The 25,069-nt window shown below is 37.5% G+C and overlaps 1 protein-coding gene across 3 annotated transcripts in view; it reads right to left on the reverse strand.

Moving 5' to 3' along the window:
* The window catches only part of LOC132096133 (YEATS domain-containing protein 2-like), a 37,612-nt gene that overhangs the window by 3,480 nt on the left and 9,063 nt on the right, over nucleotides 1–25,069 (reverse strand). For 2 of the 3 annotated variants that reach the window (XM_059501327.1, XM_059501328.1), the window contains 16 exons: nucleotides 24,740–24,964; nucleotides 23,678–23,839; nucleotides 16,552–16,646; nucleotides 14,816–14,995; nucleotides 13,141–13,381; nucleotides 11,513–11,674; nucleotides 11,301–11,419; nucleotides 10,898–11,044; nucleotides 7,227–7,409; nucleotides 6,674–7,001; nucleotides 5,933–6,067; nucleotides 2,293–2,379; nucleotides 1,981–2,158; nucleotides 1,355–1,431; nucleotides 910–989; nucleotides 616–817 (listed from right to left, as the gene is read on the reverse strand). In XM_059501327.1, coding sequence (XP_059357310.1) covers nucleotides 616–817; nucleotides 910–989; nucleotides 1,355–1,431; nucleotides 1,981–2,158; nucleotides 2,293–2,379; nucleotides 5,933–6,067; nucleotides 6,674–7,001; nucleotides 7,227–7,409; nucleotides 10,898–11,044; nucleotides 11,301–11,419; nucleotides 11,513–11,674; nucleotides 13,141–13,381; nucleotides 14,816–14,995; nucleotides 16,552–16,646; nucleotides 23,678–23,839; nucleotides 24,740–24,964 — 2,601 coding nt within the window. The remainder of the gene's footprint in view (nucleotides 1–615; nucleotides 818–909; nucleotides 990–1,354; nucleotides 1,432–1,980; nucleotides 2,159–2,292; nucleotides 2,380–5,932; nucleotides 6,068–6,673; nucleotides 7,002–7,226; nucleotides 7,410–10,897; nucleotides 11,045–11,300; nucleotides 11,420–11,512; nucleotides 11,675–13,140; nucleotides 13,382–14,815; nucleotides 14,996–16,551; nucleotides 16,647–23,677; nucleotides 23,840–24,739; nucleotides 24,965–25,069) is intronic. The other variant, XM_059501329.1, reaches the window with a different exon arrangement.

The raw sequence follows: 25,069 nt of genomic DNA on the forward strand, positions 1-25,069 counted from the left end.
CATAATTATTATTAGAATTATATTTAGTTACTATTACTACTTACACATAACTACTGAAGAACATTTAAGCCTCTGATTCTAGTACAGCCTTATCCATAAAAGCTGCTCGAATTAAAAATGCTCTCTAGGTAGGAAGCTCAGTAGGGATTGAAGCAAAGGTGATGCTGAATTTCAGCTGCTTATGCCCAAGTAGAATTCATGCCCAATATTTTTCATCTCATCATTATACGAACTAATGCAACATCACTAGAACTACAGGGAGGGATATATATATATATATATATATATATATATATATATATATATATATATATATATATATATATATAGCGAGAGAGAGAGAGAGAGAGAGAGAGAGAGAGAGAGAGAGAGAGAGTGAGAGAGAGTGAGAGTGTGTGTGTGTGTGTGTGTGTGTGTGTGTGTGTGTGTGTGTGTGTGTGTGTGTGTGTGTGTGAAAGATAAAGAGAGCGAACACTACTGCATTGTCTGTGACAAGTCTTGTGCAATTAAAAGTTTTGGATAGCTGAGAGAGACACAGGCCATGATGAATTAACTTCAACCAAGGGTTCAAAGCACACACAAGCATGTATGACATTACATAACCTACACACTCACCGGGTTCACTGTCGATCTGTGTGAGTATGTCCTCGATGGAGTCCTCCTCTATACATTGAGATTCAGGGTCAGGGGGTGTGTAACCACGAAGACGGCACCAGCAGAGCACCTCTTTAGTTCTGGGTGGAGTGAGGGCCTGAAGCCGAGGGGTCCTCTCTAAAAGATCAGCACACACACGGCGCATAGCCACTGCTCGCTGCAACTACACAGAGAGAAAGAAACAAAATAAATGAACACAATCCAGCAGAGCTTACAGATGCACTCTGACAAGATGAAACACAAGCAACTCTGTACCTCTGCAGCTCTGCGTTTGCCAATGTTCCATGAGTAGTACTGATCCACAGAGGTGGCACAGAATGGATGAGAGTCCTCATCTGTGAAGAACACACCAACTTTGATTGGTTTGGACTAATGTAAATCGACTCTTTTTATGCAGACTAAATGACTGAAGAAAATCAATTGTTTCAAAATTGATAATAATTAATGTTTCTTCAGTACCAAATCAGCCTATTAGAGTGATTTTTGAAGGATCATGTGACTGGACATGTGGCTGCTAGAAATTCAGCTTTTCCATCACAGGGATAAAATACATTTTAAAATATATTAAAACAGAAAACAAATAAATGCCTCTGTGAGCGTAAGTGACTTAAAAAAAACATTCTCTGACTCGAGACTTTTCATTTAAAAAATAGTTGACATTTCATGGTGTTTTTAAAGTCTTCGAAAGTGTCAAACTTACTTTTCTCAGGGACAATCAGAGGGAATTTCTTCACGATGGCCGTCAGAAGTTGTGTGATGTTCTCTATGTGCTCCGAACTAAGAGAGATTGACAATTTTTTAAAAATATGTACCCAAATATTACAAGCTTCTAACATACTAAAATAAAATTTCCATTTGCGTCACTGATATTGAGCAGCAATGGTGCTCCATTTATTTTTGGTTTTAAGTTATGTTTTTGCAGATGACTACATTGAATCTGATGATAAACACAGGCCATTACAAAATAAAATAATAAATACACAACACATCTTTCTACTGCATTTTACTCCCTATGTGTAATGAGTCTGAATTGGTAAGAAAATTTGCTCACTCACTTAGAATTGGTCAGACAGATTAATGAATTAACTATCTATTTACTCAAGAAACTGCAAGTCATTACGTATGGTGAAATCCAACTTAAAATGTCATGAGAATATTATCAGTAATATCGCTGACTAGATGTTACTGTGGCGACAAAAAAATTCTAAATTGTCTATGTGCATGTCTGCGGGTGTCAATGCCCCTCTGCAGAAATAGAATCCTTAGGGAAAACTGACATTCAGACAGATCAGAAATGAGAGACTCAATAGTGTGTGTGCTTCTTACTTGATAAGGTCATGTGCTGTAGATTCTATGCCTTGTTCTACTTTAATAGTAGCAGCTGCGTCTGTGGATGTGGCGGTTATCGGCAGTGGACCAGAGGAGGGTGCTGAAGAGGCTGGGGCACATGTTTGGGGTACTGGAGTTGTACAAGTGGTGCTAACCAAACCTGGTTCAGTTTTAACTATGTAAAGAGACGAACACAGTGGAAATCAGTGGATTGAATGGTTATACACATAACTGCTTGACATCATATCCAATGTGTGTGTGTGTGTGTGTGTGTGTGTGTGTGTACGTGCACACATGTGCATGTCTCACCTTGAGGTACAGGTGTGGATGCTAAGGAAGCAGCTCCACTTGTGGTTGTGTTGCTACTAGATCCACCTTTAGCACCAGATTGCATGACTGTAACATGATCAAAAAAGACAAAGACATTTATATCATTACAAATGTTTTCATTTTAAAACAATTGTTCTTTTCAATTTCTATTTATAAGAAATACTGAAAAAGGTATAACTGTTTATGTTGAGCAGCACAAGTGTTGTTAACACAGGTAATAATAAATGTTTCTTGAGCACCACATCAGCAGAGTAGAAAGATTTCGGAAGGATCACTTAACACTGAAGACAATGGCTGCTAAAAAACAATTTGCAAACACAGAAATAAAACATTTACTTTAAATCATAATAATATTTCACAACATTTTGTAGGGTTTTAGAGCGAACCACACAAATTAAAGATTCAATTGGGAGCATGGTTGAAACATGAGGAGCAGAATTCCACAAAAAGGCTCAAGACACAGGATGTTGTAAATTAAATAATAGTGCCATGAGTCTGAAGCAAGTCCACTAAGCAGCAGCTTGAACAGCTGTCAACATTAGAACAAAATAACAATTATTGACAAATCCAGTTTGGGAAGGAGATTGTCAAATTTGGGGCAAGTAATCAAGATTCATGGTCAAAGAAATGCACAGCATGACCATTACATGTAAATCCATGATAGTAATCAGGATCACAAGCTCTTTGGATTGACTTCCTCCCATCTACAGAAAAGAACCAGACTGAAATTCCTTTAAGGGGACCTTTTAATCTCTGGTCTCCACAGAACATGTCCTTATGTCAAAGAATGGCACAGAAACTGTCTTTTACAGATGTAGATGCACCAAAATGAACTCAAAAGGACTTTGACTTCATTGCTTAACTCCATATCATATATGTAACCCACACATTTGACTATCATGTTTCTAATCACTTACTGTGTATGTCTTTTTAATAACTATTGAATAGCTTAATTGTTCATATTCATGTTTAGTATGTGTGTGTTTGAATCTTTTTGCTTGAAACGTTTCTGCCAATCAATTATTTGTCAAATGTATCATATTCTTGTTATAGGAATCATGTCCAAAATTACACTCTGCACGAGAGGGAAAATTCGGACCACGTGATTGATAAGATAACATTTATGAATGGGAAGGAGGAATATACAACTCCCCGAGCAAAGACAATATCTAATTGGTTAAGACACCATTTGGGAGGTATCCCACAGCCCGGTTTAAATACTCAGGACACCATAAAATTTAGCTTTTTATCCTTTTGCTTTTGCCTTTAGTCATGCCTGCCTTTTAGCTCTTTAGCTTTTTGGTCATGGCTTGTAGCCGTGCTTTTAGCTTTTGTTTTTTTTTGTGTTCTTTGAGTGCCATTCCAGAGTGCTTCGGCCTGCACGCCTGCTGCTACTAAGCCACAATAAGAAGAAACGTCACCTAGTCTAGTCAAACTTTACTTCTATTCTTTTACTTCAGTTTATTTTCTTTTCCATTGAGAGTTTCATGTTCTGAGTTAAGTTTTGCCTAACGCCTTGTCTCTGAGTCCGACCTCGAGTCCCCGTCTAAAACTTCAACCCAGCCCACAACTCCGCATCTTCAGCCAACACCCAACCATTGATTTCCCAAGACGTCACTTCAACGACTATTGAACTTCCAGCCAATCAGCAACCTTGGGAAACCCCCTTTTTGATGACAACAGAGGGAACCCCTTTACACAGGCACTTTACACTTACAAGTTAATGTATTAAAATGCCGATCTTGTTACTGTACTAATTAATAGTGTTTTCACTATATTTGGATTTTAATATCCATTGCAGAGTTTATGTTATATGGCTCGTTCAGTAAATCACTGACCGACTCAGTGATCAGCCGTAAAACAGTGTTTCTTTCCAAACTCCCTATTAAATTGTAAATGATTCCCTTTGAGCTAAATTGACCTGTTTCCCTTACAATTTCATACCTTTGATCAAATAAGCCCTGGGGAGAATATGAGAAGTTCAAATATGAAATAATCTTACCGACCCCAAAACTCTGAATGGAAGTGTATAGGCCTATATAAAATACTACAGTGGTAGTATTATGTATCTGGATATATCGTTTTTTTTTTTAGATTTTTATTTATTTATTAAAGACACAATACATGACTGCTGCAGAGAATGAATGTAAGTGCAAGCCTGACGCCTATTTTCTGGCAAGCATTGTTATTCTTCACAAAATATACAAGCCTAATTGTATGGTCAAGATACACAATTACAATTTATTTAGGACCAATACTAATTTACTGCTAAATATACATCAATAGCATCCTCTAGGGTACTGCTAGACCTGAAGTGAAAATCTTTTCTGGATCGTCCCGAATGAGGCGCAAGGGTAAATTAACTCTGACTTATATATTATTTATGGAACATTATTATACAAGCCATAATACAAAGTGTACAGTATTGATGTAAATATGGGGTCCTCTAAAGAAGCCATTAGTACAAAGATTGTTTTAGGCTGACTTTAATTGCTACAAATGCTACAAAAATTTCTTCATGTTCTTCTGATCATAGGAAACCAGAGTGCGTGAGCAAGGTAAAGTACTACAATAACTACTAAACCTAAAACAAGAATGTTTTAATTTTACATTTGAGTATTCAATATTCTATACTCTATACTAGTATTCAATTCCTATAGTATTACTTGAAACCTAAATAGAGCTTCTCTAGGAGGCTTATTTTATTGGCATTTTAATAACAAAGATAAAATAACAAAAATAATTATGGATTATATTATGAAATAACATTTTTGCATACTGCCCACCCATTGTGCTAATATAGTAAAAATGTTCTTTAAGCCATGACTAAGGTAGCATTAAAGTGTTTTTTATGTTCTGAGTCATGTAGTTCGTGTTGTTTCTCATAAATGTTAAGAACACTCAGGCCTTCCATTTCTCAATTACTGAATCATGTAATCTCACAATTACTTTCTTCCATACGTCCATCCATCTCTATCACTATGACAACAGCTTGAATACTGTTACAGGAAATGGTCTGTCTCACTGCTCTGATGTTCAAGGACTGCATTTATTCAACAAAAACTAAAATGAGGCAGCCTTTGCTACCATGGTGCTGCACAGATCAATCTAAAACAAAGATAGCAACCAGGTAAAGAGAACACAAAATGAGAAAATGAAAACTATCTGACAGGAGAGTGTCTCTGGAGCACTGTTCACCTATTACTGTCATCATTGATGAATGCTGAACAAAAACAACATCTCTGATAAATACAATCTGGCAGACTCAACACAGCTGACAAAAAAAAAATGTCAGGCCATGAAGGCTGGCAGAATTAAAACTCCTTAACAACCCAACACAGCCCAACATGACATACATGAGTGCCTTGCTTTAGATCACAATGGTGCTGAATTATAAATCACCACTTGTAGGGACCCGAACCTGCAATATTTTGGTTACCATCCAAAATCTCTAACCACAATGCACCTCTCCAGGTTTTGGAATGGAGCAGTTAACTAGAACATGAAGCTGATAATAGTCTAACTCGACAATATTACACAGACTCAAAGCCTTCAGGACACTAGAGATCAGGAGTGTGAGTCAGGCTGTGTGGGTATCAGAGAAACAGGGTGCTATTACCTTTGCCGACAGGCATCAAGATGGTCTGCAGCCCTGAGGAACCACTGCCCACGCTGAGTTGCTTCAGCTGATTGGCTGGGATGGTGAGAACCGTCTGCTGGGAACTGGACTGAGCTGGATGCAACTTTAACATACCTGTGAATGAAGAGAATCATGGTGACGTGAACCTAAAAAAGAAAGCATTTTAAACAACGCAAGTAGGGGTGGATGGCTTGAATTATCCAAAATGTGCAATGTAACATGGTTATTTATCATGTAAACCATTTTTCATTTCACATATTGTGATCGTTACTGTGAAAAATGATGTTATAAGACTCTGACATATCACCCACCCCTAATTAAGTGTTGATAAAGATTTAATTCACTCTTGAAGCTAATGGACAGAGATCATTTAGCCAACAGATGGAGAAAAGACATTTGTGATCCAATTTAAGAGTAATGTAATCCAATGTAAGAGTCTGTGAGAGCTTTCACTGTTTGTCATTCTAAAGGTGCAGTCACACTGAAGATTTTTTCAGTGAAATTTCTACTGTCGATAGTTTAGCGATGTATGAAGCAGGGCTCACACAGAAGTCACTTTAAAACCAAGCAGCTTTCTGTTAATTAATATGGCAAATTTGCATGGCTAACTTGAACCAATTGGAAAATTGGTGAAATTCCAGATGGTGCGGGCCCATGAAAGGTGTGCTCATACATTTGTTTTAAACAAGGGGCAGCTCTAGACAAAAGAAGACTGGTTACCTGAGATAGTGGCAGCAGTTTTCCCGCTGACCGTCCCTCCACTTATCAGTGACGCTGGAGTGACCAGTGATGGGCTGGAGCTTTTGGCTCCGCCCACAACAGACGACCCCACCCCCTTCGACAGGCTAATGAGAGGCATGTTGATGCTCTTTGCGACTGTGACAACAGAGGCAGAACTCTTCGCTGTGTTGGTGGCAGAGCTGGCACTCTTGGCCGCCGCACTGATCACCGCAGCTTGACTGGCAGCTACAAGCACAGAATGCTGCGGTGCTGCTTTAGCCGTTTGAGGGAACGTCTGAGAGGACGATCCTCCAGCGGCTTCTGCTGACTGTACGGGGAAAATCATTAGAGGGGCTATAAATGGACAAAGTGACTTCAATATATCAGCTTTGTGATGGAGGCACAACACAATGAGTTTTCAGCATGAACATTTTTCATCTTAGTTGAAAGCTGTAGGTCAAAGCTATAGAATGATCTAATCAGGGAATGTGATTTTAGTCCAATAAGATTTTCGAAGAGAAGGATCTACACTTCTTGATCCGAAATCTCCTACCTGTTGAGAGGTGAGTGTGGCACTGGGTGTGGATGGGGTGGAGCTTGTGGCAGTGATGACACCTCCAGTCATTCTCAGGTTTGTTGTGCCAGGTTTATTCAGGTGACTTGCTGCACCAGCTGTTACCATCTTCACTGAACCATCTGACAGCTTCACCTGAGAACCTTGAGACCCACCCACCACCTGTCAATCAAGCATTTAAAGAAAGAAGTTAAAAAACTTAAACCCAGCAATCTAAGAAATATGTTATTCCTACCAAAGGTTCTGTTCTTTTTAGTGATAAATGAAACCTTAAATGTAAGCCTTACTATCACTCCAAAATGTAAACACGGCTCCAGACTGGAACCACCACCACCACGTTGCCCAACTCATAAGCTCTGCCATTTCTTTTGCATTTGAGAAACATCAAATGGCAAACAAAACAAAAGCGAAACTAAACCATGCTACATTTCAACTGCACAGCGCAGACCGTTTATCAGCTCAGAGCATGATGCAAACAAACATGTCTGAGCTCAGAACAGCTTTACTCAGGAGATCAGTGCTGCGAGATCAAGTGAGAATCATTCAAATGCTAATGCTAACTGTAACCATGGTGTTGTAGTAGAAATAGTCGAATGCATTATATCAGCGGTCCCCAACCCTTTTAGCACCAAGGACCAGTTTAAAATCAGACAATATTTTCACGGACCGGGCTTTAAGGTGTGACGGATAAATACAACAAAATAAAATGATACGACTGGCATAAAAACTGTGGTATATTTCAAATATAATATATCTGAAACAATCTAAAACAAGAATCCACTGTGTATTCGTATGCAATTTTATTACCAGCATCCTCGTAACATCAACAACATCCTCGTACCAGCGCCAACAACATAACATGAATAATATTATGAGCGAGTAGCCTACATCATGAATACATTTTCCAAACCGTGTTTTTGTCTTATCCTGAATCACTACGGTACGCCTATAATAAGTGTTTATATTCGAACTATTTTAGTCTGGTTGGGGTCGGCAACGCTGCAGAGTAGAACAGTACCCGCGTGACTCGCCATAGATGTAAACAGAGAGAAGTAGTTCCGGCCACATTGTTCTTCCGCCAGGTGCCAGCACCAAAAGTTACCGACTGCAGCTTTAATGTAAGTTATTTATTCTTTCTTGTGAGGCCCGGTACCAAATGACACACGGACCGGCCCGGTGGTTGGGGACCGCTGCACTATATCATTAATTTCAGGGTTTGTACAACCTTGTGTGAGAGAAATTCAAGCACTTTTCAATGACTTTTAATTACTAATAAAAAATAATATTGTTTTATAAATGTAAATATGTCTAAGTCATAACATAATAACATCATTTCATATATATAATTAAATAACAAAAAAATAAATATTAAACTGTAACTATGCTTCCACTATTCAAACTCGCTGATTGGTTTAAGAATAAACCGCCAATTTATCTTAGATATTTGTGCTGCATATGCTACAGAACAGCAAATTCAAACATGCATAAATGGCTATCAACATGTTCCTTCCCGACTGCTTGTTCCGCTGACTGTCTACCTGCTGCCGAGCTCTGCCTGGATCTGGTTTTCCCCTTATGCTGAGTGTTGCCAGCCCGAGTTATTTTCCGTTCATTGCCAGTTCATTCAATAAGACAGTTAACAATCTAGCTTCTGAGTACAATAAATTATTATATTATATAAATTATTAAAGTTATTAACCCAACAATACCAGGGTCAGTAAATTTTTTTGCAGTGGGCCGCGCAAACATATATGTTTGGTTTTGTGGGCCGCGAGTTGAAAAAGGTTGGGAACCACTGTGGTAAACAAACACTTGTGTAAAATTTATAAAATACATAAAATCACACTTATAACCAATAGACAGCAGCAGAGGAGCACCTATTGGCTTATTAGTCATTCATTTCTACTTTTTCTCTTTATTTTGAAATTATAAAATCATTGTTATAATAAAATATAAAATCAAGAAATCAGATTTTGTCAAGAATTTGAAAACCTGTGGGAAAAGGTGTTTTAAACCTTATTTTGGGGCAAAATCTTAAATTTTCTTTCAGCGATTTTTATATTTTACTGCTGTTTCTATACATTTCTATACAGTTTTTTATTCCCGGAGACCAGTGAAAGTGCAGTTCTTACTCTATGCCCATTCATTTAGATAGGAGCCTGGTCATTGTTGGAGGCATTGCCAAGATGGCGGCCGAGTGGCACGACTTGCCTAAAAGGACTTTGATTCTATTGAACAACTACAATCTACAATGAGATTCTCCTAGTCTCTTTTAAACACTGTGGTTTCGGCAAAAACGGACTTTAATACTCATGCCAATACAGCTTCACTGGACTTGAAAAGAGAGTGAGAAAAAGACTGCAAGTATCTCCCTTACATAAATAACAGAATATGCAGTTTTGCAAGCTTTAACTTGTTTTTCAAATGCTCCACCTGACCAAGTGTCGAGGTGTCCTTGAGCAAGACACCTAACCCCAGCTGCTCCCGACGAGCTGGATGGCGCCTTGAATGGCTGACACCGCAGTCGGTGTGTGAATGGGTGAATGTGAGGCAACTTGTAAAGCGCTTTGGATGGCCATGTGGTCTGTTGAAAGCGCTATATAAATGCAGTCCATTTACCATTTACCATTTTACTGCATGCAAACAACCTCTAGTAGGTAGTAGTAAACACCAGAGGAAGAGATTTGATTTACAACTCACCTGTGCTGAGGGGTATAACGAGAATTATAATAAACTAATGAGCAGAATTAATGGTGCCCTATGTGCTCCACTTTATGAAGAGTATGATTTATATGGATAATTAAGCAACAAGAAGAAAGGTATAAAGAGAAGGAAGGAAGGAAGAGAAGCCCATGAGTGTATGTTTACAGGTTGAATTACAGCTCAAATGTCAGCTGCAGGCATACTCATTAGCCTTTATCTTATATCAGGAAGACACACACATACACACACAGAGAAAGGGCTCTAGAGAGTGTGAGCTCTTCAGGAGAGGAATTGTGTAACACTAATGAAAGTACAGCAAGTTAAAGAAAGAGAGAGATAAAGCAAGATCAATGAGATGGAGAGAGCAAGAAATCGATGACGAAGAGGTAAGAAATCATGGCAAACCCCTGACCACTTTTGCTTTTTACAGTAGGTAAACTGATCCCACTCCTTCTGAGTCACTGAGTTTGAGTGAGTATGAGATTTAACATTTTATTTCTATATTTTATTGAAGCTAACTTATTATTGTTTTAGCAAGAGAAATTAATTTGTGGCTGAATACATCTCTGCTGCATTATCTACACTGCCATGGCAAAAAGAAATGCCCTTTTACAAAACTTGTGAGCTTGCACTCTGAATGCAATAAAAAGTTAAAGTGGTCAGGTACTGTGAAATAAAGACAAAACATCTTCCATCTGCATTATCTGCACCTAAAATAAAACCTACAGCATGACCTGAACACCTGTCCAATCCAAAAAGCTCCAATCTGTGCAATCCAATAAATTATTATAACATAATATTCTCTAATTGTATTAAACATTGTAATTTTTTTTATATCAATTAATAATATACACATAATAAATTACATATCCCTGTAGCTATATAACTTCAAACAGTAGGGGGGGGGGGGATCAAAGGAAAGAGATTTTATGTTATTAAATCCTTACTTTGTTACACACCTGAGCCAATATGGCTGCCTTCTGTCCGGCTGTGACCCGAATGGCCTGCTGGGTACTGGATGCAGGACTGGATGGCACGTGACCACCAGAGCTCTGTTTCCCAGAGCCCCCTGGCTGGCCAACCAAGAACGTGCCCTGAAAAAAACATAATAGTGACTTTGTCAGCATAACCCAAACTGACAGTAAAGTGTCTTTGACTGGACACTGTTTTAACATATTAAACAGAGGTCATTAAAAAAATATGTAAGAGTAACTGAATGAGTCTAATTAACAAAGTAAGAGTACACACGATCAAACCAAAATTGATTAGATTGAACTAAACACCTAGTATGTCAGGATCAATTCTACTAGTTAGTGCATGTCATAAATTATTTACATCAAAGACTATTACCTGAGGAGTCTGTTTGAGGATGTAAGAAGTGTAGGATAAGTTGGAAGGCAGGCTGCCAGACCCTGAGGACCCACTGGAGGAATGTGACCCTCCAGAACCAGAACTCTGAGACTGCTGGCCTACAGACAGAGAACAAGATAGTTAGATATTTATCTGAATACAGAAAGAGACAATGACAATGTTCCCAAATTCATAATACATATGTGTCTGACTTGCACTGTTTGAGGTTCTCAGAATGGCTCCCTGTGGGATCAGCAGCAGTTTGCCTTTGCCAGATGGGTTCTTGCTGTTGGTGGTCAGGTAGAGTTTGGTACCCGGAGGCAGATTAGCCAGGTTTGCCAGGTTATTTGCTGGCAGTTGTAAGGTGGCCATAACTAAAAAAAAAAAAAATCACCAACACAAAAACAACAATTAAACAAAAGAGAAACATATATGAGGAAATAGTACAGTGTCAGAGAATTTGGATTAGGTAAGTTACCAGTGAATATGAACTTGATCTGTTCCTCATTGAATGTTTTTGTCCTTGACAGCACATGGCAGCTGTATGTTTTCACTGTACATGCGCTATCATTCAAACAAATTTAATCCTTTTATTTATCGGGGAAGCATTAAACTGATACCCGATAATATTTTAAAATGTATTAAAATAGAAAACACTCATTCAAACGTGAAAATTTGCAATACAATATTACTTTTTATAAAAAGAAAAAATGTGCCCTTATGAAACAAAAATATATTGCAGTATATTGGAAAATATCATGTAATATATTAGGCATATATTCTTATATATATTTAATTTTTCCAATATATTGCAATATATTGAAAGCGGCAATCATTTGTATATTTTGCAATATTTTATATAATACATGTATCATCAATAAATTATTAAATGTATTCAAATATATAAAATATTAGAAAATAAAAAGGGAAAATAATATATTACAATATATCACAATATATTTTAAGAAATATATTGGTAAATATATTTTCCTTTCGTAAGGGTGTACACAGCTTCATTTTGGTGTAATCTAAACTGATATTATAAGTGGACTCATAAGATGCAAAAACTTAGAACATGGAACCTATAAAAAAATAAAATAAAATTCAGCAATACAGCTTTAAATCTATTTCTTATACCACTAACAAGCTTTCTATATGCATCCACATATAGGTGTCTTTAAAATTAATCAAACTAAACCCTGTTTCCCCCTGTGGTGGCAGGGAGATACAAGTGTCTGACTGAATAATGGTGTTTCCTAATGGTTTAGTCAGCATTGCGGTACAGCCACACACACTTAGTTTAGCCCTGTGAAATTTCCCTCTCAGCACAACATCTGCTGATCAGCCTGACAAACACTTCTCCAAACACACAAACAAATGTACAATCTTGTTCTTTCACCCACACACACACACACACACACACACACTACTGTTCTGAACATCTTAATTAACTTCCCTGGCAAGACAAATGCTTTTCGAACTTTGCGCACATACAAACACCTCACCTTCTAAAAATGAACAGATGCACACTTTTATTTCAAGATTCAGATACACATCTTTGCATATCCACAAACAAGCACCTCCCTAACCACAATCAAAAATGCTTTTTTTTTACATTTATTGGACCAAAATTTAATTCCACATAGCTGCATATTAAACATCATGTTCTAATTGGTTGAGACTGTCAATTTATTTCGCTTTCAGTGAGGATAGAAAACCTGATGCTGACAACTTGTCACGTTACCATGTTACCCTTAGTTATCTCAAAGAAAAAAGAGATCACATCAATTATTTGGGTCACCTTATGGCATGATGATCAAGAAAAAGTGTGTACACCGACCTCCACTCTTTCCACTTCCTCCAGACCCACTTGCTGCCTTGGTAACAGCATGCACCTGCTGTCCTGTGATGCCGCTTGCACCGCTGACTCCTCCACTGACGATTGCTTTAGCGACACCCTGTGCTACCACTTGCTTTGGGCCCCCCACCTTGGACATAGAGGGGCTGGACTTAGCAACCAAGATCTGCCCGCTGCTCACAGAGACCTGTTTGACTGTGGAGCCCAGTGGAATCCCCAAAACCTACAAAACACACACACACACACACACACTTACTCTGCAACTGAAAATACTTGTAAATTGCACAACTGAACTAACATAAATCAATAAATGTAACACTTTTGGTGTCCTTTTTATATACACAATATTTACTCATTTTTCCTCTACTCACATTTTTAGTATAATCAAAACAGGTGTGTAGTATGTTATCTATTAAGTCTTATTTCAATATGAGAAAGTTATTCACATCTCAATAGTAATGCTGCAGAAATGCTGATTAGTGGTTACACCTCAAAGATCTGAAAACCTTAGCGCTTGATCAAGAAACTTCATCTTTTTTAAATTTATAAAGATCCTAAAGAAAATTGCTTAACTTAAAACCAAGTGTCCTAAGGAGTAATATGAAAAATATGCAAGACGTTTGCTGAAGACTCTTATGTAGAGTTTGAAAGTTAAGACCTTTTTGCGCAGAATTTCATACTGTATATGGACAGTTTTTAAACAGGATGTACGAGTGACTTTGACTCTCAGGTGCTAAAAAAGGCTGCAGTAAAGAGACAAGAAGGAGGTCCGCAGAGACACAATGGCCTGAGATATGTTTAGACCGCATGACCACAGCACACTCCAGTTTCAAAAACTCTCTCAGACAGGACAGCTTGCATTGAGGAATGAAACTATAGAAATACAGAAGTGAAGTATAGAACTAGCTAGATATTATTTTTGGACATTATAGATGCATCTGAACAATTAAGATTAAGTCTGAGATTAAAGGAAAACACCACCGTTTTTCCATATTCCACTATGTTCTTCCCTCAAATTAGATGAGTTGATATGAACCTCTCCGGTCTAGTGCGTGCAATTAATTGCTGTAGCGCATGGCGGCAATATGTCAGCGTTTAGCATAGCACCACTTCGACCTCGGCACAGTTATATCATCACTCCTGAATACTCCCCCAAACTACTACCAATAGTGCAGGGAGAGGGAAAGGGGGAGGGGAGAGGGAGTTTTCAGGAGTGATGATATTACTGTGCCGAGGTGCTGAGAAGTGCTCTTCCGCCATACATTATATTTATAATTTTTTATCTGCTTACAAAATCGACACGTTTTATTTTTTGCCACCATACTTACTCGTGTAACTACTCATGTAAATAGGGAAAACATGGAAGTGGTGTTTTTGGTGGCTTCTAAATTCATCCCTGTTTGGATCCTAAGGAATGAATGGTGCTAGGCAAAACACTAATATAGTGGTGCTGCACGCTACAGCAATTAAGTACAAGCACTGATACAGGAGAGGTACATATCAACTCATCTAAGTTGATAGAAGAACATAGTGAAATATGGAAAAACAGTATCGTTTTCCTTGAAAGAGACAAACAAATATGGAATATAAACAGTCAAAAACATTAAACATTATCACAATGGTAAACAAACAAAAAAACAAGAGTACTCATAAAAACCTTGCTGGGTGTGGCACCTCCAGTCCCTGCCCCACTCTGTTTTTGTGGCGACATGGCTATCATGTGACCACCCTTCACTGTTACATACTGTTGTTGCTGCTGGGAAGCTGCTGTGGAGATGACCTGTTGCTGTGGTGACGGCTGGGTGGACACCTCTCCTGGTTCTTGCTTGATTATAACCTTTAGACAGACAGACAGACAAAGGGAGAATTTTTATTACTCTGTGCTTGTCATATTACAGTGAGATGTGCACTGAAAAGCAATCAGTTTGATTCACGATTCAATTTCAACCAAGATATTTTGCAGAGATATTGGGTGTGTGATCCAATCTGAAGTTAATATAGTGAATCACACATTCCCTTGGGTAGGATAAACATATGCTTCTCTGAGTGAGAGGCTGAACATTGAGATGAACTCCGTGAACTTGAGTTGAGATTCACCTCTCCTGCCAGTAGCACACATCAAAATGTAAACCAATGCAAACTCCACCATACAAAACACACATAATCTCAACATCACTGTCATATCTCTCATACAAACAACAGTAAAAACACTCACACACTGTAACCCTGAACACATGGGAATTATAAAGTGCTCTAAAATGTAAAAATTACTTTTAATTTCTTATCTTTTTTTAAAATCACTTTTTGAAAGTCTCCACCCTCTGTCTTCAATATTAGCTACACTGTTCATTCTTTTAAACAACATTGTATTAAACTTTTAAGAATTCAGACAAAAGTTTTTGAGATCATGTACAGTACCATCCAAAAATATTTTTAAAAGAAATTCATTTACTTTTATTCAGCAAGGAAGCATTAAGATACTTTTATCAAAAACATAAAAAAATTTTACTCACCCCAAACACAAGCTCAAATTATTTTTGACCATTCTGAAGAAACATCTGTGGACTATTCCCACTGCATGTCTACGTATGAGTGTGTGTGTGTGTGTGTGTGTTTGTTTGGGCTCTGGGAATACTTCATTCCTCTGCACAGCTTGCACAAAAGCAGCAGCATCACGCCACAGATAGATGTCCCATTTTACACCTTCACACATGCACAGCTGCTGCAGACCTCTTACTGCACTGCCTGACAGTAACTATTAATAACTACCGGTGTTAATTTAGCCCACAGTGTCCAGAAAACATTGAAACACCCTCAGAGAATAACCCAGATAGAGCAACAGAGAGAGAGAGAGATCATCACCTAATTTGAGTCAGTTTTTCCTCAGTTCAACAGAGGGACAGGCAACCAATAACTGCTTTGGTATGAATGTAAAGAACAGCAGAACCCATATTAATAGCTCTATAGAACAATGACAGAAAAATTAATCCCTATTTAGGGGTGCCTTTCTCTCAGAAATGGGTACTGATTCATCATGCTAATCTGCCTGAAGGGGAATTGATTGTTCCACATTGTTTACAATAGCCTACATCTGTATTTTTCAATTACAGGTGATTTCACTCACAATACCCACATAATTTCTACTGATATTCTATTCTCATCCACTCACCCTTTACTTCAGTTGCCTTGTAGGGACAAGAGTGAGATGCTCACCACTTTAATGCATGGTAATAAATCAAAAAGACTGCTAAAAGGAGGCAAAGCACATTTACCAGAAGGTAAATTCTTCTGCACAAGTCCTGAACACAGAGCCGGACTAGAGCACTAAGACCCCAAACTTCAATCAAATGTGAGTTGCACTGAATAAATCCATTCACCGAGAGTCAATCTCACCTTGACCCCAGAGGACAGGAAGCTGCTGGTGTGAACTTTAGAAGCAGGCGATCGAGGACCATGGGCTGTGCTGCTCTGCTTGGTCGTCGGACTGCCTGAGATGAACACGTGAAAACAGCAGATATAACAAATATGTATTACACTTCAGAAGCTTAATGGAGTTTAACTTGATATCCGGCATATGTCAGCAGAGAAAGGTCAGTTGGAAGATCGAGTTATGACATCGTCATTAAAAATTACAAGGTGCACTCATTCACAATAAAATATTTTTTTCATGCAGCAAGATCGGTCAAAACAAAAGAAAAAATGCATTTTATGGACCCCTTTCAATAGTAGGGTTGCTCCGATTGATCGGCTACCGATCACAATCGGCCAATAATCACTTTGGGATGATTGATCAGCGGTCTCTTAAAAGGCTGATCTCATAAAACTGTTCTCAAGCTGATGACGCTGCAGTGAGAGGTTAGGCTTGACATGCAGCGGCACTGTCTCAGTCTCTGTCTGGTGCGGGTGAAATAATAATGCTTTAGGTGAGGTACAATTCATATGTCTTCATTAAATAACTGATTAAGTAATTTGAAATGAATGAAGTTTCTCTATGAGACATAATTTCACAAACAGTTAATCACTGCACACTCTCTTTCTCTCTCTCTCTCTCAAAAAAAAAAGACTTCAAATAACATTGTGTCTGCACTATAATCGAGCTGCATGCTGCACAGTCGACACAGCAATTGTCAGTTGCACTATCAAGGCAGTGTCGCATCGTAACTAAAGTTTATTAATTGCATTTTTTCTTTTTAATTCTTTCCAGTGTTTTAACCATTCAACTCTCGTGGTGCTTTCCTGAAGACGGTGCGCTCATGCACACTTGCAGCACACACACATATTAATGCCAGGTTCACATTACTCCATTTGCAGTGCGTATGTGGTACATTTTTTTTTCGTGCTCATGTCAATGGATAAAGTGTTCACACTGCACGCGGTTGCGGTCTGGCAGTGCGTTTAGGAGTGGCGCATGAGACTATGCAGAGACTATTTTTTGCTGCACTGCACAAGCTAAATTTAAGTAACAGCACATTGTTTGTAGTAAATATGAAGATGCATTGACGCAAAAATTTAGTAATTACACTATAAATGCATAAAATTTAAGTCTAGTGTGTTTCACAGCCAACACATAGGCTATGGTTTTTTGGCTAGGTTTAAAGGGAAAGAGTACTTTTAGATAGATAATGCAATAATTTTAAAGTTCTCAATTAAAGTTCTTTATGAACCGCAGGATAGATTTTAATGAAGATTTAAATGCAAAAAATAAAAAGGGAGTAGAGCTGACGGTTTCTGCCAATGAAAGGTTTTAATTTAGAATGTTTGTGATAACATACGAAAAGTAGTTTAAATGTTTTGCTTTATCAACTATATATAACTAATATATAAATCTAGAAGTAAATGCAAAGGTAAACAGCATTGAATAATTGATGAAGAAAGATTGTACTACTGTACTGGGTAAAAATATATATATAATATATATATATGATATATGATAAAAAAAAAGAAGGCTTTAAAAAGATTGGTATAGGTGATCAGATCGGCAGATATTGGCTTCTGTGACCGGAGATCGGCCTCAAAAATCCTGATCAAAGCACCTTGAACTTCAGTAGAGGGCACTCCAATCAGGACCATTCCACATCAACCACCAGATGTCACTCGGACTCTAGCACCTCTCATCTGTTGCACCACACCCGAACTACATTCCCCATGAGTCACTGCATCACAATCACCCTGCCACACCTGCACATCATTCATCAGCCAATTTCCTTGCCACACCTGCACCTCATTTACACACACATAAAAGCAGCACACTCACTCCCACTCTCTGCGAAGTCTTGTTTAGCCAGTCTGACATTTCAGAGCGTTTTCCTTGTGTTTTCCTTCTGTACCTGACCTTTGGATTGTTTATACCGACTCTGATTCTCTGCTGCTTGCCCCCGACATTTGCCTGTTTCTGTTATCGATTCTGGTTATCCCTACATACCTGACGCCTTTACTGATCATTGCCTGTCTGACCATTCTCATCATTAAAGTTCTGCACATGGATCCGAACGTCTCTGTCTCATCATTACAGAACCCCTCCCTATTCACAAACGTTATGAAAAGAGTGTTTTCTTTTACATTTACTTCTTGTGTTTTTGTGTGTCAATTAGACATGTGCCGGTATTCGATTATGCGATATATCACGGTAATGAATATGCACGATATTGTTATTGTGTGTAATTCTAAATACCATGAATAATTATATATTACAAATTATTCCGAATTTGGACTGCATTTTAAGAATAATTTTCCCATCAGCTGGTCAAAATGCTGTTGTACTGCTGTTTGCTGCTTGAAAGACGTGTGTGCGCTCTGATGTAAACAAGCACGCATGAGCACATGGGGGAACGTGTGAGAGACGTTGGATGAAAGCACATTCACTCTCTTAATAATTTCTGTAGCAAATGACTAAGGTTAACTAATGAGGTCTTATTGTAAAGTGAAACCTATTTATCTTTATAGTTCTTTTGCTCTTTAACCTGTGTAAAACTTTTAAATGTATATATTTTTCTGTATTGCTTTATTGTATTTAAATGTTCAGTTTTTTTGTTGTAAGAAAAAAGTTATTAATTAAAACTATTATACTATATTATGACCTACTTTTTTTCTTAACTATATTTTAATACCGTGATAATACTGTATATTGTGATAAAAGCATTAGCAATTAATCACAATGTGAAAATGTGATACCAGCATATCCCTAGTGTCAATATATCATGCCTTTATCAAAGTGCTTTTTGCCCTTGCTGAGGTTTAAGACTTTATCAGAGGTCGTTAAAAAGTATGAAGCAGAATTTCTGCAAATATTTGCATCGTTTTGCACAGAGGTTTCTGTCTGCATCTTTGTGCACAATGAAATAGCAAGTTACTCTGCAGCTCATTGTTTAACTTAAATGTGTTAAGACTGCATCTTTGCTCTTCTGTGCTCAATTTCTCCAGTATATATGTGTGAAATGACAAAACAAAGGAGTTTATTTACCCTAAATCTAATAATGCTCCATCCCCCAGGATGGTTGGCATGCAGCTTCTTCTCCAGATTCACAGCCTGATTTTCACAAGCACTGTTCTCCAATAACACAAAGAAAGAGATCTTGCAGCTGAAGAAATGCAGACAGTGATTTTCTGAAGCTGCTCTGACACTCAGAGACTTCATTTAAATACGAAAATGAATTAAAATGCCTCAAGTTGTCATCCCGGCACATGACATCCAAGAATAAATAAATTGTGTGCATGTTTTACTAATCAATTCCCTCGATGTATTAAAACGTGCACACGATTACTATTTCATTCCCTTGATTTACTGAATTGTTCCCTTGATTTTCTAAATCATGCACACAATTTACTAGTTCGTTCTCTCAATTTATAAATCGTTTGCACGATTTAGCAAATCGAAGGAAAGAATAAGTAAATGATGTGTACAGTTTATAAATCGAGGGAACAAAATATTAAATCGTGCACACAATTTAGCCTACTATTTTTTCCTGCATGCCATGTGTGGGGCTCCATGCATAATTGTTATTTTAAAGAAAGAATTGTTTAATTTCTATAAGAACATCTTTATTTTTAAACAAGTTCCTACAAACAACTGAATTAATCAGGACGGTGAAATAGCTTCACTCATCTTCTTGTAACACAGATACATTTTCCCTGTAGGGAATCTTCATTTCTGGGCGATGGTAAAAGCATGTAGCAGAATATTTTATATGTTGGTTTTAGTTTTAATTCAAAGCAGCTTTTTCTTAGATGTTCAAACTTCATCAAGGCCTCATTTTCATGCTGCTGTATGAACTTTACAGAGGCCTTACCAGAACATAGAGTCATAAGAGATTGGCTGTGTATAAAAACCTAGTGAGCTGCATACAAAGACATCACTTTTTGCAATCAAAGATCCACTCAAATAAACTTAAAACATTACAAATGACATTTAAAAAAGGTGGATTACAACTTCCAGATTTTCTGTTTTATTATTGGGCAGCACAAATGAGAGCGGTATGGTTTTGGCAGATGAATAGTACTTTGCCACCTGCATGGATACAAATCCAAAGAAATCATGCAGGGGAAATACCTCTAGATAAGGCGCTGTTAATCCCATTGACTTGTATTACAAAAGTAGTTAATAACCCATTCATTAGACACACTTGCAAATTGGGGTTTGAAATCAGGAAAAAATATAATTGGCTACTGTCGTTATATTATAATACTTCTTTTCACTACAATCCATCTCTTCCTGAGGCATTAAGAGATGGGATAACACAAAATTGGTATAAAAACGGAATACAAGTGTTTGGAGACTTATATGAGGAGGACACACTAATGACATTTGACCAGTTGAGAATAATGTTTTCTCTTCCTGTTAAACACTTTTTCAAATACTTTCAGGTGAGAAATTATATAAATTCAATACATGGTTATTTAAGGTCTCTCTCTTTACTCCCAATAGATAGCATTATAAGAGAGAAAAAAGGATCTAAAGGTTTTGTGTCTTATATGTATACAAATTTCATTGACTTGTATGGGGAGTATGTACATCTTCAAGACTTAAATGGGAAAAAGATCTTGAATGTACTTTTAAACAAGACACTTGGGAACTCATCTGTGAAAGTGCTTTAAGGTTTTCATTTAATAGAAGACAAAGATTAATGCAGTTCAATATTATACATAGAGTATATTATACACCTGAAATATTACACAAGATCAGTGATTCATATTCAGAATGTTGCTCTAGATGTAAAACAGAGGTGGGTACATTATTGCATATGTTTTGGACTTGTTCTGAACTTAAAATCTATTGGAGAAATATAATACAAACTATTGACAAAATTACTAATGTTAAGCTTCCATATGACCCGAGATTTATATTATTGGGGGATGAATCAATTCTTCAAACTGATCAAAGGAAGAATTTACATTTAGTTAAGATGGCTCTGATAGCAGCAAAGAAATGTATAGCTGTACAATGGAAATCAGAAGAACCTCCTAGGCCTATTGAATGGCTTAGAGAACTTTCATCCTATGTGCCTGTTGAAAAAATAATGTTTAATCTGAAAAAAAAAAGTCATCAATGTTTGGAAAGATTTGGGGCAAATTTATTGCATATGTGAATAATTTGGATGTTACTTAGATTGAAAATGCTGATGTGACAATTTAACCCGTCTTGACTTTAATCTCTTTATTATCAGAATTGTTATATAATGTATTTTTGTATTTTATTTATTTTTTATTTTTCTTGTTTCATTTGCCTTTTTCCTTTTTTTGTTTTTTACACCAACTCAATGCCTCACAATGAGGTTCATTTAAGTGCTCTGTCTAGTGAGGATGGGATGGGGATGGAAGAGTGGTTAGAAAAGAATGTTTACTTGTAAATTCATACTGATTCTGTAAATTGTTGATGTGAAAAAAAATAAAAATACTGATAAAAAAAAAACATCCACTCAAATGTTTAAACCAAATGTTTGAATCATGTCTCCTACTCAACCTAGATAGCATGTAGGGCATCACTGGCTTGTTTTCATCTTGAGCATTCAATCTAAAAACAGGATGTCTGCTAGTTTCAGAAGGTAAATTTAAGTCTTGTTTTAGACCTTAACTCTGCTCCCAAACACTGAAATATTACTGTACCTTTGGATCACACTGCAATGTTCTTCCCCCGTACTTGAATCTTGTTTATCAGTGCAAATGTCTAAAGATTCTTGAAATCAAAATACACAAGTGAGTTTATAATTAAACCAAGAACAAATATGTGCCAACAAATATCAGAAAAATCTACCTTTTCATACTTCACTGACTTATATTTTAATTTAATCATTTAGCAGTTTTAGTGTTTTATTTATTTATTTTATAATTGTATAATAAATAAAAATAAAATAGATATAATACAAAAAGATTAGATAGGTAGTTAGATTTTATTTTATTTTTTTAAGAATATAATTAGAATAGTGAGTAGTGCTAAAGTTAGAGGGTCAAAAAAAGATATTTGTTCTTGTATTTAGCATAAACTCAAATCACTCTGTTCAGGTTTTCAGTTTTTGTAAGCTTATCTACATTTAAGGATGTTTAGATATTTGTACTGGAAAACGAGCGTCTTGTCAGCATTTTTAGCCATAACAGAAATGTTGGAACGCTCATCTTCAGTGTACCTACATGTCAAACATTATACCTTTAGCTCAAATGCACTCATGACGCCCCAAAATGCTGTCTAGACAGACAGCCATTAGGTTTTCAAAATCATCAATTTAAAGCCCAAGAAACATGACAACTATGATTCCGATAGTCATGGCAGGGAAAATACACACTGTAGTTTTGAGAAGCATCTGCACATTTGTTCCTGTTACGTCCATCTCTAATGGTCACTATGTTGCTTTAGCACCACAGCACAGAGCTCTGACCATCCACACACTCATCTTCCCTGAGAGCATGTAGGTGTGTTTTTGTGGCGGCCTGTGTTGTGTAGATGTTAACTGGGGTGCCAAGATGCAGTTATAGGTGATGCAGCATTTGCGACAAGCACATCAGTTGTGCAGCAATGGAGGTGGAATATGTTCTTACACACACACACACCCACACGGTAATGTTACATCATCTGCATACTCAACACACTCCTAAAATCGTAGTGATGTGGTCGCTATGGCAACCTGGTCTTATGATGGCCTGTAAACCCACAGCATGAGTCATGGGAAAGAGTGAAGCAAAGAGAGAGAGAGTGTGTGTGTGTGTGTGTGTGTGTGTGTGTGAAAGAGAGCACAAGAAGGGAAAAAGAACTAAAGGGGAACTTGTAATTTGTGATTTGGCTTCATCATTCACTCCTGACAATTTCTCACCGTGTCCTCCCCATGCTCGATGCTTCTAGAAAAAGTAATTTCTCTGTCCTCGCTATAACTAAAATGTTACCGCAAAGCAACAACAATTGTAGCCAATCACAACTTGTTCGATGTTGAATATAAAGGAGATGAAAAAGAAACCTAGAAGCCAATATCTGACAATATCTTGTGGTAAAAGCGACACATTGTTACGCTTGTGTATGGATGGGGAGAGTATGTACCTGTAGCTGCAGATGTCGATGCAGCCATATTAATGACTTGGCCTGGTTTGTCCACGATAATGTAGGGGTTATTTATGACTGAGGGGCTGGACTTCAGGTGCACTGGAGTGGATGATGATGTCCGGGGGAGAGGAGAGTGACTAGGGGTGGAGATAGGAGAACCTGGAACACAAAGATTGTGTTTCTATGATTGGATTTATAGTGTGATGCTCATAAATTTCTCATCATGTTTAAAAGCCACACAGACTGCAAATCCATAATGCTTTACAAACAAAGCAGTTTCACATCTTTACTGTGGTCTCCTTTTCTTGTCTTATCTTTATACAAGCACACTGAGTTTGATGTTTGGATTCCCCTCAAAATGGCAAACTCGAGACTGACAGGCTGACTTTAAACTATTTTTGAGTGTCAGAGAATACAGCGTTTAATAAGTCAATGGTAAACAGTGTCATGTTAATGCAGGTTCATGCCAGAGTGCTACAAGTCAAGTATTTTCTGAGATTTTCTCACACCTTCATATCTTTGAAATTAATGCACTAGTTAGTAAACAAGATAGAACTGGTAGTGTGGTCATTTTGCATGCCAATAAGATGACCTGTGGTTATCCCTAAAACCTACTGTTTTTCTTTCAGATGTTTTTTGTGGATATATTCTTCATACCTTTAATACTCGTTAATTTTAAGTGAATAAGTGAAAAAGTTAAGTTTGGCTGCCACTAGGTGGCAAAACACAACACTCGAACATAAATGTTAGAGATATGGTGGCAAAAGTAGGTGGTTCTTGGTCAGAATTAAATGTGGACCAGACTTTATAAAGAGTAGGTCTGGCAAGGCAAGATTAGGACATATCAGACTGAGCTCCTCTTAGATCTGCTGTCACACACGGACAACAAATCTATACTGCATTGCAGAGGAGTTTCTGACAGTCTCCTTTTCTCTAGAAAATCGAAACCTACAGCAGAAAAAAAGCCAGGGCGACATGAAAGAGTGTGTATATAGAGGATTTTACTGCTTGCATTTAAACTGCTCTTCTCCAACTTCCTTGTGCACCTGTGAGACTCACCAGACACAATCTTGCAGCTCATAGTAATCGGCTGAAATGATTTGCCAGGTGATTCGGCAGGACTGGGCACTTGCCCTTGTGGAATTATCTTACAGCTGGCTGTGATTGGCTGAAAGGCTGAGTTTCCGTGGGAACCAATGGTGATTTTCTCAGACCTATTTGACTGTGAAGTTCGTTCAGAACATGAAGAACGCACCGACTCACTCTTGACAGTCACGCCTGGAACTATAAAAAAAGAAACAACAATAAATTTCATAATCAATAGATCCAATGAATAATTAATTTATACACATTTAAGTACTAGAATTATCTTTAGGAACCACCTTAAGC

Source organism: Carassius carassius, chromosome 20, assembly GCF_963082965.1.
Source record: "Carassius carassius chromosome 20, fCarCar2.1, whole genome shotgun sequence".
Taxonomy (NCBI): Eukaryota; Metazoa; Chordata; class Actinopteri; order Cypriniformes; family Cyprinidae; genus Carassius; species Carassius carassius.